This window comes from Citrus clementina, unplaced genomic scaffold (assembly GCF_000493195.1).
Source record: "Citrus clementina cultivar Clemenules unplaced genomic scaffold, Citrus_clementina_v1.0 scaffold_3, whole genome shotgun sequence".
NCBI lineage: Eukaryota > Viridiplantae > Streptophyta > Magnoliopsida > Sapindales > Rutaceae > Citrus > Citrus x clementina.
The window spans coordinates 44,128,616-44,142,093 of record NW_006262339.1 but is presented as its reverse complement, the minus strand read 5'-3'; the positions used below and the strand labels follow the sequence as shown (position 1 = coordinate 44,142,093).

Below are 13,478 nucleotides of genomic sequence, written 5' to 3'. Positions count from 1 at the left end.
TTCGAAACCATTATTTTAATAAACCCATTATTGCTATTTAAGCAAGTTTTAACTCTTCCGCTGCTTCAATTTTTTACACGAGCATGACCTCATGTCTTGCATCCGCGTTCTTTCTTTAACGGCTTAAACGACCTTCACAAACAAAAATTTAAAGCAGAGCAAGAAGAAAAGTAAAAATATCAAGTGCCACTTTGTCTTTTTATCAACTTTCTTTTTGACCTTTTTTGTTTTTCCTTAACCATGGGCATCAATTTGAGTTTCCATAAGTTAATCATACAATTCACCTGTTGATTCAATTGTTCTCTTCTTATACACACACACACACACACACACATAAGTCTTCTCCGACTGCTCCGTTTTTCTTTTTTCGCTTCTTCGTTTATAAACGATCAGAATCTTTCATTAGGCTAAATGAATCCGTATTACATGATAAAAGAAGAGCAGCCGGGTGGGATTCCATCGGAATCCGGAGCCGATGAGGCAGCAGTAATGACGATGATGATGGCGGCGCCGCAGCCGATGGAAGGTCTGCATGACACAGGGCCGCCGCCGTTTCTGACGAAGACATATGAAATGGTGGATGACCCAAATACAAATGAAGTAGTTTCTTGGAGCAGGGGAGGTGTTAGCTTTGTTGTTTGGGACCCTCATGCTTTCTCCACTTCTCTTCTTCCTAGACACTTCAAGCACAGTAATTTCTCTAGCTTTGTCAGGCAGCTTAACACTTACGTAAGTAATGCTATCCTCAATCCCTTTTAGTCTATTAATTATTATCAAATGACCCTGGAAATGGCTTCTTCGGCTTTACTCTCAATCAGAATTTCTGAATGAAACCAAAAGAATGGACTTTGTTTTGTTTTATTTTTATTTATTTATTTATTTATTCCTAAATCATCTTCCAATCATTCTTGTTGGGTTTGTAATCTTTTGAAATGCGCAAGCATGTGCAAGCGTGTTGGACTGTCTAGAAGCCATCCAAGTGGATTCATTTTTATTTAATAAATTATATAGACTGATGGTTCTTAGAGCTTCTGGAAACTCACATGAAATCTTTTTATTTCCAATCAGTAGAAAGTTCGCTAACGCCTTTCCATTTTATTATTTTTTTTTCTCACTTTTGTTAACTAAATTTACTGGAGAATCAGTGCTCGGAATTTTTACAATTATTGTCCCTTTTTTCTGACTGTGGGGCCTTGCTTCATTTCGTTTGCTGGGCACGGAATTTTTTTCCCCCTAATTTTCTGCCGTCATCTAGTGCATGAATGTTTAATTAAGAATTACTCTGCGAGACGATGTTTAATCAAAGAATAACTCTTTATGAAATGAATGGATACGGAAGATTTACACGTTCATAAAGTTTCTCTGTTCTGGCAGTGGATGCTTAGTTAAAATTTTGCTTTTGTTGCAGGGCTTTAGAAAGATCGATCCAGACAGATGGGAATTTTCCAATGAAGGGTTTCTGAGGGGAGAGAGGCATCTTTTGAAGAACATCAAGAGGAGAAAGGCGCCATCGCAGCCTCTGCCTCCGCCACAAGCTCTTGGGCCTTGTGTTGAACTGGGCCGATTTGGACTAGACGGGGAATTTGAGCGTCTGATTCGCGACAAACAATTTCTGATGATGGAATTAGTGAAGCTTAGACAGCAGCAGCAAAATACTAGAGCCTATCTTCAAGCCATGGAACTTAGACTAGAAGGCACGGAAAAGAAGCAGCAACAAATGATGTCTTTCTTGGCTAGAGCAATGCAAAATCCTGCCTTTCTGCAGCAGCTAGTACAACAAAAGGAGAAAAGAAAGGAGCTAGAGGAAGCCATGACTAAGAAAAGAAGAAGGCCGATTGATCAAGGACCTATTGGAGCTGGTGTTGCCGGATCAAGTGATTTTGGTGAGGGAATGAGCTCCGTTAAAGCTGAACCTTTGGAATACGGTGATTACGGATTTGAAATGTCAGAGCTGGAAGCGCTTGCATTGGAAATGCAAGGATATGGTAGGACAAGAAGTGAACAAGAAGGACCACAAGAGCTAGAGCCTCCAGAAAGTGGCGCTAGAGAACTTGATGAAGGATTTTGGGAAGAGTTACTGAATGAGAGGTTCGAAGGAGAATTAGATATGCCTGGTAGCGAAGTGGGTGATGATGAAGATGTCACTGTATTGATTGATCGTTTTGGTTATCTGGGTTCAAGTCCAAAGCAATAGCAGAGCAGTTTTACCATCAGCATTCGGCATCAGTTCATTGCATGGATGATTATCTCCTTCTGGTAGCAGGCTCTTGCGTACCGGCTGTTTGTATCTCCTCTTCTACTATTTGCATCTCTTGAAATGCCATTAGGCCATAATTTTCACCTTGATTTCTTGATACTGACAGGACAGAAGAGCACTGTATCACTGGAAAGTGTTTTGTTACTGGTTTTTCTAACCCTGTATTATTCTATTTACTAGTCCCTGTTTCAATTTCGTACGGCCTTTTTCCGTTAATTTGTTCTCTATCTTGGTTAATTAGGTCGAAGCAGTGCCCGGAAGAATTTGTGGTAGTCTCTATCATGATGTATCTCAAGGTTTTTTTTTTTTTTTTGGGTTCTTTTTTTGGGTTTCACAACATGAAGTCAACTGTTCTGTGCGTTTTGTATTTAATACATCGATAACTTTGTGCTGGCTCTTGAAATTTTCTTTTGGCCTCAAATGAGTGTAGATTGTTCTGAAGCTGTTGAAATGGACAAAGATGTAGCTGCCTTTTCCTGGAACCACAATGTACATGTTGCTACTGGAACCAAGAATCATTCGTAGACAGTTGGGGTCGGTCCAATACATTTATTTTTGCATTTGTCTTTATGATCTTTTTTTCTGAGAATTGATAGAACATGTTGTTGGTGACAAATATCATGATACTACTACAATGTAGATTTTTTCATCTGGGCAATTTCGTTCTCACTGGTCCTTTTAATCTTCATCGGCTTCCATATGGTAACCCTTTTAACTCTTTCAATCTTCACCATAACGAAACGAATTAGTTTGTCTACTGGTATATATATACACAGGTATGTTACTATCAATCTTTTGGAGCAATGCAAGATGAAAAATGCGGCAATAGACGCCTCTTTAAATACAATAGATGCGTCCACGTTGAGGAAATGGACAAGTGCAGCTGTAGCTCCCAAGTTCTGGAGTCACGAATAGATGGTGTACTGGACAAAATGTTCAATTGCTAGTTAACTATGTGGGTTCTGTATTGATTCTATTTTTTATTTTTCTTGTTCTGAGAAACAATAAAACAAGTGGACCAAAAAAATTCTGTTGCTGCATCTTAAATGATATGTAGGTTCTTTTCATGTTAATTTGCCTCTCATTATATACATGGCAAACCCTAAGTTATATTTTATGTAATTTACACTATTTACATTAACAGTATGTGAATCTCACACCACACATTATTTATGTGAGTGGTTGTTGGTAACATGAAATGTAACTTAAGAGGGATCCTATATACATAATATCAATCTAAAGTAAAAAGAATTAGCAATTTATGTGTTGTTCCACAGAGACACGGTTAAACATGAAAATATAATAAGATATTAGTGATAAGAGATGCAATACCCGCTACAAGATCGATGGCTGCTGCAAATCTTATTGGAAAAAATTGCAGTGAGTGAACAATTAAAACAACAACAAATAAACATGAATTCAATATGTGCAGAATTGAAACAACAGCAGAAGTTAATAAAGGAGCTACTGGAAATTGTAGAAACGACAATAATTAAACTAGAAAAAAATGAAATAGGAAAACCTGAGAATGTGAAAACAGTTTCTTTAAAACATATTTACTACCCACTGTAGTATTTTTAGGTTTGTTGGTATCTGTTTCCCAGGATGCAACAGGAACGAATTATTTGTCAAGCACGAACAAATAATTCCGGCGAACAACAACAATGTAAATTCTCGATAATTATTTTTAACACCCTTTGATAATAGTAAAATGTTGTCATGCGGGCCTGTGTGATTTTGGGCCGACGTTCGTGTACGCATGATGCGCGGGCGCACACGAATTCAACCAAATCGGTCTTAAATTTGCACCCCCCTACTTACGCGCTTGTGAAGAGAGTCTCTATCCTTAAAATTCTTGTTCATGCATGGATAAGTATCTATATATAAATACAAATCCCTTAACTTATTTTTCTTGTGGGATAAGTCACATTCCTTTTAAATTTCTAACTTCAAGGGTGCACTTTGAGAGTCAATTTCTCATTCACCTAAGCATCATTTTGAGTGAATAAATATACTATTTCATAGTATTCTCGGAATAGAATATGAACATCTCGAGATTTTCCACTTTGGTTAGGTGGGTCCCACTCAAAATGTGTCCTCAAAATAGCATATTAGTATGCTATTTTTTCAACAAATCTTAATGAAGACGTGAGTGAAGATATTGCCACCATTTATAAAAATGCTGTAAGTAAATTAGTTAGTGTTGATGCAAAATTTTGCTCAATGTACAGTGATTGATTTGTGTTTCAGACATTCTTCTAAATCAAGTTCTGTGACTTTTTTTTTTCTTGAGGCTAGTGTCTCAAATCACATATCCTTGTGGTTAATTGTTCTGTAAAAAGAAACAATTATCAAAGGGTGCCGGCATGCCGGCGATAACCTTCTGACACTCAAGTCAGTTCTTTTTATTCAATTTTTAGAGAGAGAAAATCTAGAGCGAGATGGGAAGAGGTTATTTTACTCATTTTATACTCTTGTTTCTCTTACCTTCAAACGGGGTCTTGACCTTTATATAGATAACTTAAAGTCAATTGGAGAGGTTATGTGGCACTTTTCTTGTGACAAGTGTCAGCTAAAGTCCATGCATGGAGACACATATTCATATGTGTCAATACTTACTTATGACAAGTAATATTTGGATATTGTCATGTTTTTGGGCCGTTAACCTTTAATGGACTTTAGCTTAAATTCGGCAATTATTAGTTCCTTACAAATAGGATTGATTTTACAGTATTTTGCTTGTAAGCGCATTCCGTAGAATGTTTGTTAGCCAGTAGGCTCATTCCATGTAATGTTTATTGGCCCGTTGGTGCATTCCATAAAATGCATATATTTTCCCGTAGGCGCATTTCGTAGAATATATATTTGTTTATAGGCACATTATGTAGAATGCGTATTTGCCCGTAGGCATATTCTGTAGAATGTGTATTTTTCCGAAGGCGTATTCCGTAGAATGTGTGTTTGGGCGTAGGTTCATTCAGTAGAATGTATATTATTCTGTAGGCACATTCCGAGTAGCTCGTGTGCTCTTACTTAGAAATATTTTCGAAATGTCTAGGTCATTCTTTTTTATGAATGGACCTATGTTGTTTTTTGTGAGAAATAGACCTAGGTTGTTCTTTGTGAGAAATAGACCTAGGTTGTTCTTTGTGACGAATGGACTTAGGCCGTTCTTTGTGACGAATGGACTTAGGCCGTTCTTTGTGACGAATGGACTTAGGCCGTTCTTTGTAAAGAATGGACATATGTCGTTCTTTGTTAAATCATGCCTTTGGTACTTTGTCAAAAACTTGCCCTATAGGCGTATTATTAAGAAATATTTTCTAAGTGTCTAGGTCGTTCTTTGCAAAAGAATAGACTTAGGTCGTTATTTGTAAATAATGGATCTAGGTCGTGCTTTGTTGAATCATGCCTTTGGCATTTTTTCGAAGACTCGCCCTTTAAACGTTTTACTTATAAATATTTTCTAAGTTCCTAACCTAGGTCATTCTTTGTAAGGAATGAACCTAGGTCATTCTTTAAAACCTAAGTCTTTTTTTAATGAATCACACTTTTGGTTTTTTATCGTGTCTTGCATTTAGACATTGTAGTTAGAATTGTAAGCACCTTGGCAATTCTTATAGAGAATGGACGTGAGTTATTTTATGTAAAATAATTTTATTGGACTTATATTTTTAATGGTTTTTGGGCCTTTCATAATTTGGTCTAACGGTTAGGTCTTGTCACATGGAGTTGACAAGGCAAGATGGGTCATTGAGCCTTGTTCATATTGTGTTAGTTTTATATCATGTCAAATTTAAGTTAAATTAAATACGATTGATTTAATAATTGTGTTAAAATATTAAAATCTGAACTCGAAAAAAAAAAGGTAATATAACATGGCACATTAATCAATTTAAATCTATTAACTACGATTTCCATCTAACATTTTGCACCTTTTAATAAAAAAATTGTACTCATTTATACAATAAAGATCTTGATAAATAAATATTCGATTAATTAATTATTTTGATTAGATACATAGTATCTTTCGATTCCAATTTAAGTCACTATATTAAATTAATAATTTTGCTATATATATAATTTTTTTAATCCTTTAGGGCCCAATTAAAGCATAGAATAAACAATGAATAAAATATAAAATTCATAAAAATAAAGATTTTTTCCTTCACAACTTCAATTATTTGAATTCAACTTTTTGTAAAATATATATATGAAGTTGTGTGTTTCTTCTTTATTTATAAATTGAATTCAACATCATTCATAATTTTTTGTAGAGCATGCAATATATTCGGTGTTTTTTTTTCGCTCTCATGCTGTAAAAAGTATTTATTGAATATTGTTATAATTTGAAAGGACTCTTTGATAGAGGATGCACTTCATTTGGTATATGAAAATTCTAATAATATTTGGACTGCTGATAGGGAGGCTATGAAATAGATATAGAGTTGTGGTTGCCTTCATCTACACCCTATAGTAAGGCAAGGGCCTCCAAAAAGACCTAGAAAATATTTATCTTTTAATTTTCTACTCTGCTAGATCTATAGCAGGTCAAGCCCCTCAACCCTTACAAAAAAATAATTGAATGAATCTTGAGAATACTTTTGTGTATATATATACATGTAAACACAAACTGAAAGAAATATGCTATACAATTACAAGTTTTCTAACTAAGATAGATAGTAACCATTATAGGAGATATTGTTGACTTGAGAAAGCATGATTTGTATTTTTTTATAAGTAAGTATACACATGTGCCAATAAAATTTTTCTTAAAAAAATTTAAAAAAAATCTTTCTAAATTAATAAATATTCATTTATCAATAAATTAATAAATTATTCAATTTATTGATAAATAAATAACTTCGTCAAAATAATATTTGTTCTTGAACCCAGCAATATTATTTCATAGAGGTTTTACTATATATATAGATAATATTATATATTGATATTCTAAATATAAATCCTATCAAAATATTACAAATTTATATCATTGAAGTTTTATATCTATTTACAATTTTAAAAATTGAAACATTGTATAAATGATCATCCTTACAAATAATTATGTCATTAACTAAATAAATGGGTTAAGAACTTGAACTTTAACTTGACACAAAAAAAGACTAAATAAATAGGTTAAGACATAGATACGACTTACTTAATAATGGTGTCAAAATTAAAAAACCAAACTATTTATTCGTCATGACATGTCGGTAAACAAGTTATGTTAAATTTTATCAACTCTATTGTCACGTATCACAAGACTTTGTCCGCTTGTCATATTGAAATATTAGTGGAAGTGAATTTTGCTTTAAGTTAAAAGTATCAATCTGCTTTGCTAATAATATCTTAGTTGAATTTGGTTCGCAAAAATCGAATATAAAGCTTTTGAATCTAGCAAACCCAAGTATCTAAAATTTTCTATTTAGGTTGCCACAAAAGGAATAACAAAACATGTTACTAAGTAAAAATTAATACAACACAATATAACATTAAATGTTGTACGTCATTAATATAATACAATATTAATATAAATACAACCTAATGTGTGTATCAAATAATACAATACAATATACAAAATGCACTCTAATAAGTATATTATTGGAGCGGTACAAGGAGAAATATATAATTTCTTAGTTACTAATGCTCATTGATCAAAGTGCATACTAAATTTGACCATCATTTATTTTTTCTTTCTTGATGATTGCTTATTCATGTATACGCAGGCTGCAGGCACGCAACCTACCAGCCTTTTTATATATTGTAAAATGAATGACAAGAAAGAATATAAGAAAATTGATCATCGATAATAATTAAACATCAAGTGGCGGGCTTATATAAGCTGAGCAGCTGACTATAAAATGAATAATTAAATGATTATTATCGTATTCACTGACCTGGTTGCCAAAATATGTAACTTTGTTTCATTAATTGACGTGTACACTGAACTTTTACACATGTGAGCTAAGCGTGTGGCAATTAATATGGACGACGTGCTTGAAAAGAACATATTTTGGTTGCCTTTTCATATATAACACTGCAATTAATGTACTCGACCCACAAAAGGGTTCACATAAAATTAATAATGTAGATGTTACTGGCAAGTGTTTTAGCCTAATTCTTTCTTGATACAATGTCTAAAACATTAAAGGATTGTCTTTAGATAGTTAGAAAGGTCTAAAATGTTGATCTTCAAGGCATTATGAGAGGTGGGGAACGCATTATGGTTGTTGAGGATGCATGTGGTGTTCTATCTTGCAAGCAAGACGGGTGATTAGAATGCGGTGGCCGTGGTCAAGTGGATCGTTGAGAGAAGAAGATAGATGCCTTGCTCTTGGACATAAATCTTTTATATGAGGTGTCCCTAAAGGCATCTCGTGGTCTCGGTGGACATGGACATGTGGAACGGAGCTTACTGGCTTGTCCCGTCCTCAGGTAGGGGCATTAAGTACTCTTGGTTTATATATTCAAATAATGGAGTCATTTTCTCCCTTGTCTTAAGTGGATGCGCGTGCTTTTCGAAGGTGGCTTCCGTAGGCCTGGAGAGAATGGTTGGAGCAACCGTTCGATCTTTATTTGTTAAAGAGGTTGAATTAATGTAGATAGAATCCATTAATTCCTTGATGAGTTGTCGAAAATATAATGGGGGCTCCGTTATATCAATAGTTGAAGACCATTTAGGGAGACCTTCGAGATAGAGAGATGAACTCTTGAACTTACTCTATCCCAAGTTGGTTTTGTGGTCTCACTATCATTTTGTGGAGCTTGCTATGTTACAGACCCTGTATGTAACATGGCAAATGGGGAGCATCCACGCGTTGCAGGAGAGAGGAAAAGCTATTGGAACTCAGCTGATACAGGGCCAGTTTGCACTGAGCTGTTACATACGGAGACTGCAACTCATTGTGTTTGTGATGGACTTTACAACTTAGATATTTTTGTATCCTAATACAGCTTTAGGACTTGGGAGTGAGCGGCACGCATCTTCCCTATCTTTTGAGAACTCCCTAATCCTTTTAATCATTCCGGGCACGTGGCATCACCTTGTTGGCTCTCAGAATTAAACCAACAACAAAAACTAGTGGCAGGAAACAGTAGTTGTATTCATAGAGATGTAAATTTAACTAGAATCTAATTAGATATATATATATATATATATGTAATGTTTTATTTGTTTATAATAAGCAGTGTATTTTGCATGCAATGAACGCAGACAATTTCTTTCGTTAATCTTCAAATAGCTTTACTTTGAAAAAGAAAAATGCATCAGATTCTTCCGGCTTGTAATGGTTATGTACGTGGCGAGCTTACAACCATGTTAGGCGTTGTTTAGTATTGAGATATTATGTCTTAAAAATTATAATTGTCATAAAAAAATTATATATGTGAAAAAAAAATATTGGTAGAGCATTAAACATATAATTTTTAAATAATATTTTTTAAAAAATATTATGCATATTATATCTTATTTATCATATAAATTTAGGATAAAATTTAACTTATTTTATAAATTAAAATAATTAGTATTTTATTTTAATGTTGGGATTACAGTTATCCAAAGAAAATTTTAAACCCCCACCTCATAAAGTGTACAGAATAGAGATCAAGATTTGACTGTTTGGTAAAAAAATCTGAAATGTTTGTACAAGCCAAGAAGATCATGATAAATTGATAATGATAGTTGAAGCTTCAAATGCTTAGAGAAGTCAATAAGTAGATGCTTTTTTGGTTATTGCCGACCACCGTCCAAGCAGATGTCAATTGGCGTTTCCGCTAGTTGGCAGCTGGCTTATCTCTTGAGAGCGATGGTGCGTGCGTTGTCTATATTCGAGCACTAAATCACCGATTTGATTGATTTGTGTGTTGGTGCCAGGAACGGGCTAAATAGTGGGGCTTTTAACGCTCTTATAAAATCTTTACAACATCGCTTTTTGAATTGATCCAATACAAATCTCTATATTAAAATTAAGAATTATTTTTAAATTGCATACAAATCTAAAGTATTATATTTATCTTTAATTTTTTTCTTCTTATTATATAATTTCTATCTTCATAACTGTAAATTCTTTTAATTTTTTCAAAAACACTATTCAATTAAAAAACACATATTATGATGCGGCCTAAAAATTATTTTAAAAGAATAATATATCTAAGTGTTCAAGAAATGAATTAGTTGGTATTAGACTATTAAGTAATTTTAATTAAGGAAGAGTTTTACGAAGAATTTTGAAGTGTGTCAAAAAAAGTCTGCTCGCGGGCTAATCCGTACTGATGTTAGGGGCAGCCCGATGGGCTTGAAATCAAGACCCAGTACAGCGCGGCCTTGGTCTGTTTTCTCTCGTATACATCAATATGCTTCATTGCCTCTTCTGCGTGCTTAGAATCGAAATATTTACAAAGGAGAAGTGATGTCACAGTTAAGTGAAAAACTAGTTAAAATTGAGATTGGCTTTCATAAGTTGGTATCATTACTTATTTAATAACTTTCACAATTGAAATTTGTTAGATTTGTCAACATGAGCTATCCATATTTTTTTTCCTCTCTTATTTCTTTCTTAAATTACAATTTAAGAATACCAACTTCGAAGGGATGTATCCGGTTGATCATCAAAAGTTCATCATCACTCTTTGGGCATAATGTTGTATCTTTTAAAAGAATTTTTGTTAATTGTATTTTAAAAATAATTAGTTGTAAAGATAATCAGTCAAACGTTTTGTAAAATTTATTTTTTATAAGTGCTATAAGTTTTAAAAACAATCTTATATTGTTGGGAAATTTTATTATTAAACTATTATAAGAATGCAAATGATTGAAATGGACATGATGTTAAATAAAATTTATTTTTACATTTATTAGTAATGCCAAAATTACCTGCGAACTAGGCCAAACTCGCCCGCTACAAGTAATTTTATGGGTTGCTGATGGATTTGGTAATTAAAATTTAAATCCAATTGGGTTGCGAGTGGGTTTGGTATTGAGAAAAAAATCTTACTGGTATCCATTGGCCTGCATTATTATTTTTTAATTATTTATGATTTTAATTTTAATGTGAAAAATTACATTAAAAAAATTTAACTACAAACATATGCAAGCTAAAGTTATTTCTCGTGATCTAATCTCCCTAACTCACTACAACGTTGTGTCTTTTTGTGTGTGTGTGTGTGTGTTAAGATAGATAAAATAAGCTTTTAATAAGTATAAATTTTATACTTTTCAAGTTTTATTTTATTCATATTTCATTTTAATTTGATTAATTTTATTTGTTTTGTTTTAATTATTTGAACCTAACAACTACTTACTAAATTTGAGTTTTTAATTGTTGAATTAAATTTTAACAACAGATGTCCAAAATTTACTTATTGATTTTGTTGACAATACTTGAATATTGATTAAAACATGGAGCAGGAATTTGATTGTAGTGATGATGGTTTGCCTGCAATATAAAATTTTTGTATTAAATTGATATATTTTATGTATTTTTTAATATTAAAACTTTAGTTTTTCTTTTGAATTTTTTAGGCTATTGTTGTAAATTTATAGCTTAAATTATCTAATTTAATTTTTTATGTATTATTCAAAGTATGTTCTTAATGTTTGAGATTTTAAATACGAAAACTCGTAGAAAAACCTGCTGGAAGTTGTGGGTGGATTTGGTAGTGACAAACCTATAGCAAGTGGTACCCATTGCTATCCGTAACATTTATGAATATGTATATATAATATATGATAATTGACAACTAAAATAAAAATATTTATTTAATTTTATTTTTTATTTTGTTATTTCAAAACAATTTGTAATAATAATAATAATAATGTTAAATTTAATGATATTATTTTATAATTAAATAAGGATAATTTTAATTTTTTATAACGTATATGAGGATAGATATATATTTGTATTATGTATAAAAATAATTTTCAAAACTGCTTTTTAAAATCTATTATTGGATGAGATGATTTTGTTAGAAGGTATTTAAAAAAAAAATTACTAGACAATTAAAATTAATTTTAAAATTTTAAAATTATTATTGATTTTCTCAAAACTAATCCCAAACATCCAAGAGAATTTTGGCGTGTCCAATTCCAACTTCATTGATTTTAGTGTTTCTTCTAGCACTAGACTCATTATTGTTCCTTGCATCATTTTGGGTCGTTTCGTGCTTTTTACCTGGCATGGATTATTGGGCTTGAAGTTAAGGCCCAAGGGGATAAAGCTGGCCAATGCTGACCTGATCTAATTTTCAATACCACTAGACAACATTTATATTTTGGATTGGAGTGAGAATCCTGAGCGGTGGGAATCTTAGTATTAGAAGTATAGAGTGAGAGTGAGAGTGAGAATATGTTGTTTATTTACACTAAAGTGGGAGTATGAAATTGAAATCATAATTCAATTTATGTGTTCATATAGTCTTGGATTGGGATGAAATGATTTCAAATTACAGATTTATTTTTATTTAAAGAATTGAAGTTTTTAATTACAAAATTAATAAAAAAATATATTTAAAAAATAAAATATTTATTTTCTTATATTTATAAATTAATAATTATTATTAATATTCTTAATTATGTAAATTAAAAAATTATTATTAAGAGAAATACAAATGAAACATTATTATTAACAATATAATACAAAATTAATATTTTCTTTAAATAAAATATTGATTATTCTTAATTACTAATATTAAATAAATATATTATTATTATTTTTAAATAAATATAATAATATTATATTTTCAAATAAAAATATATATAGTAATATTATTAATTCTCTATGAGTATAATAATAATATTTTTAAGTAATTTTAACTTAGAATCAATATAACTTATTAATTTTAATAAATATAATAATATTATATTTAAATATGTTTAATATTTTTATTTTTAATAAATATAATTTATAAAATAATATAATAATATTATTTAAATAAAAATGATATTATTTATTTTATTTTATTAAATATAAGATAAAAATGGAAGAGGTGGGAGTGGATTCCCCCATGAGAGTGGCTCTCTTTAATCCTTTTTTATAATTATCTATTTACAATCATTTATATATACTATATTAATTATAAAAATATGTAGAGAGAAAGTTTCGTAATAGTATATGAGATAATATATTGTTTTTTTGATCTGATGTTATTTATACAATGTGATAGTTATTTAGATTTATATTTAGTTTTATACTTATGTTGGCAATATATGAATTTTAAGGTGTAT

General features: G+C 31.4%; 1 protein-coding gene across 1 annotated transcript; it reads left to right on the top strand.

Moving 5' to 3' along the window:
* The first annotated feature begins 203 nt into the window (after window positions 1–203).
* LOC18047868 (heat stress transcription factor A-7a) lies at window positions 204–3,330 on the top strand. Its single transcript, XM_024188433.1, has 4 exons — window positions 204–729; window positions 1,409–2,553; window positions 2,688–2,791; window positions 2,898–3,330. The coding sequence occupies exons 1-2, from the start codon at window positions 412–414 to the stop codon at window positions 2,192–2,194; spliced, it is 1,104 nt and encodes a 367-aa protein (XP_024044201.1). The 5' UTR covers window positions 204–411; the 3' UTR covers window positions 2,195–2,553; window positions 2,688–2,791; window positions 2,898–3,330.
* The last annotated feature ends 10,148 nt before the right edge of the window (window positions 3,331–13,478 follow it).

Excerpts from the sequence above, each read along its gene's own strand:
- LOC18047868 (XM_024188433.1), top strand. The coding sequence starts at position 412 with ATGAATCCGTATTACATGATAAAAGAAGAGCAGCCGGGTGGGATTCCA. Across the intron at positions 730-1,408 it reads TCAGGCAGCTTAACACTTAC|GGCTTTAGAAAGATCGATCC; the intron begins GTAAGTAATGCT and ends CTTTTGTTGCAG.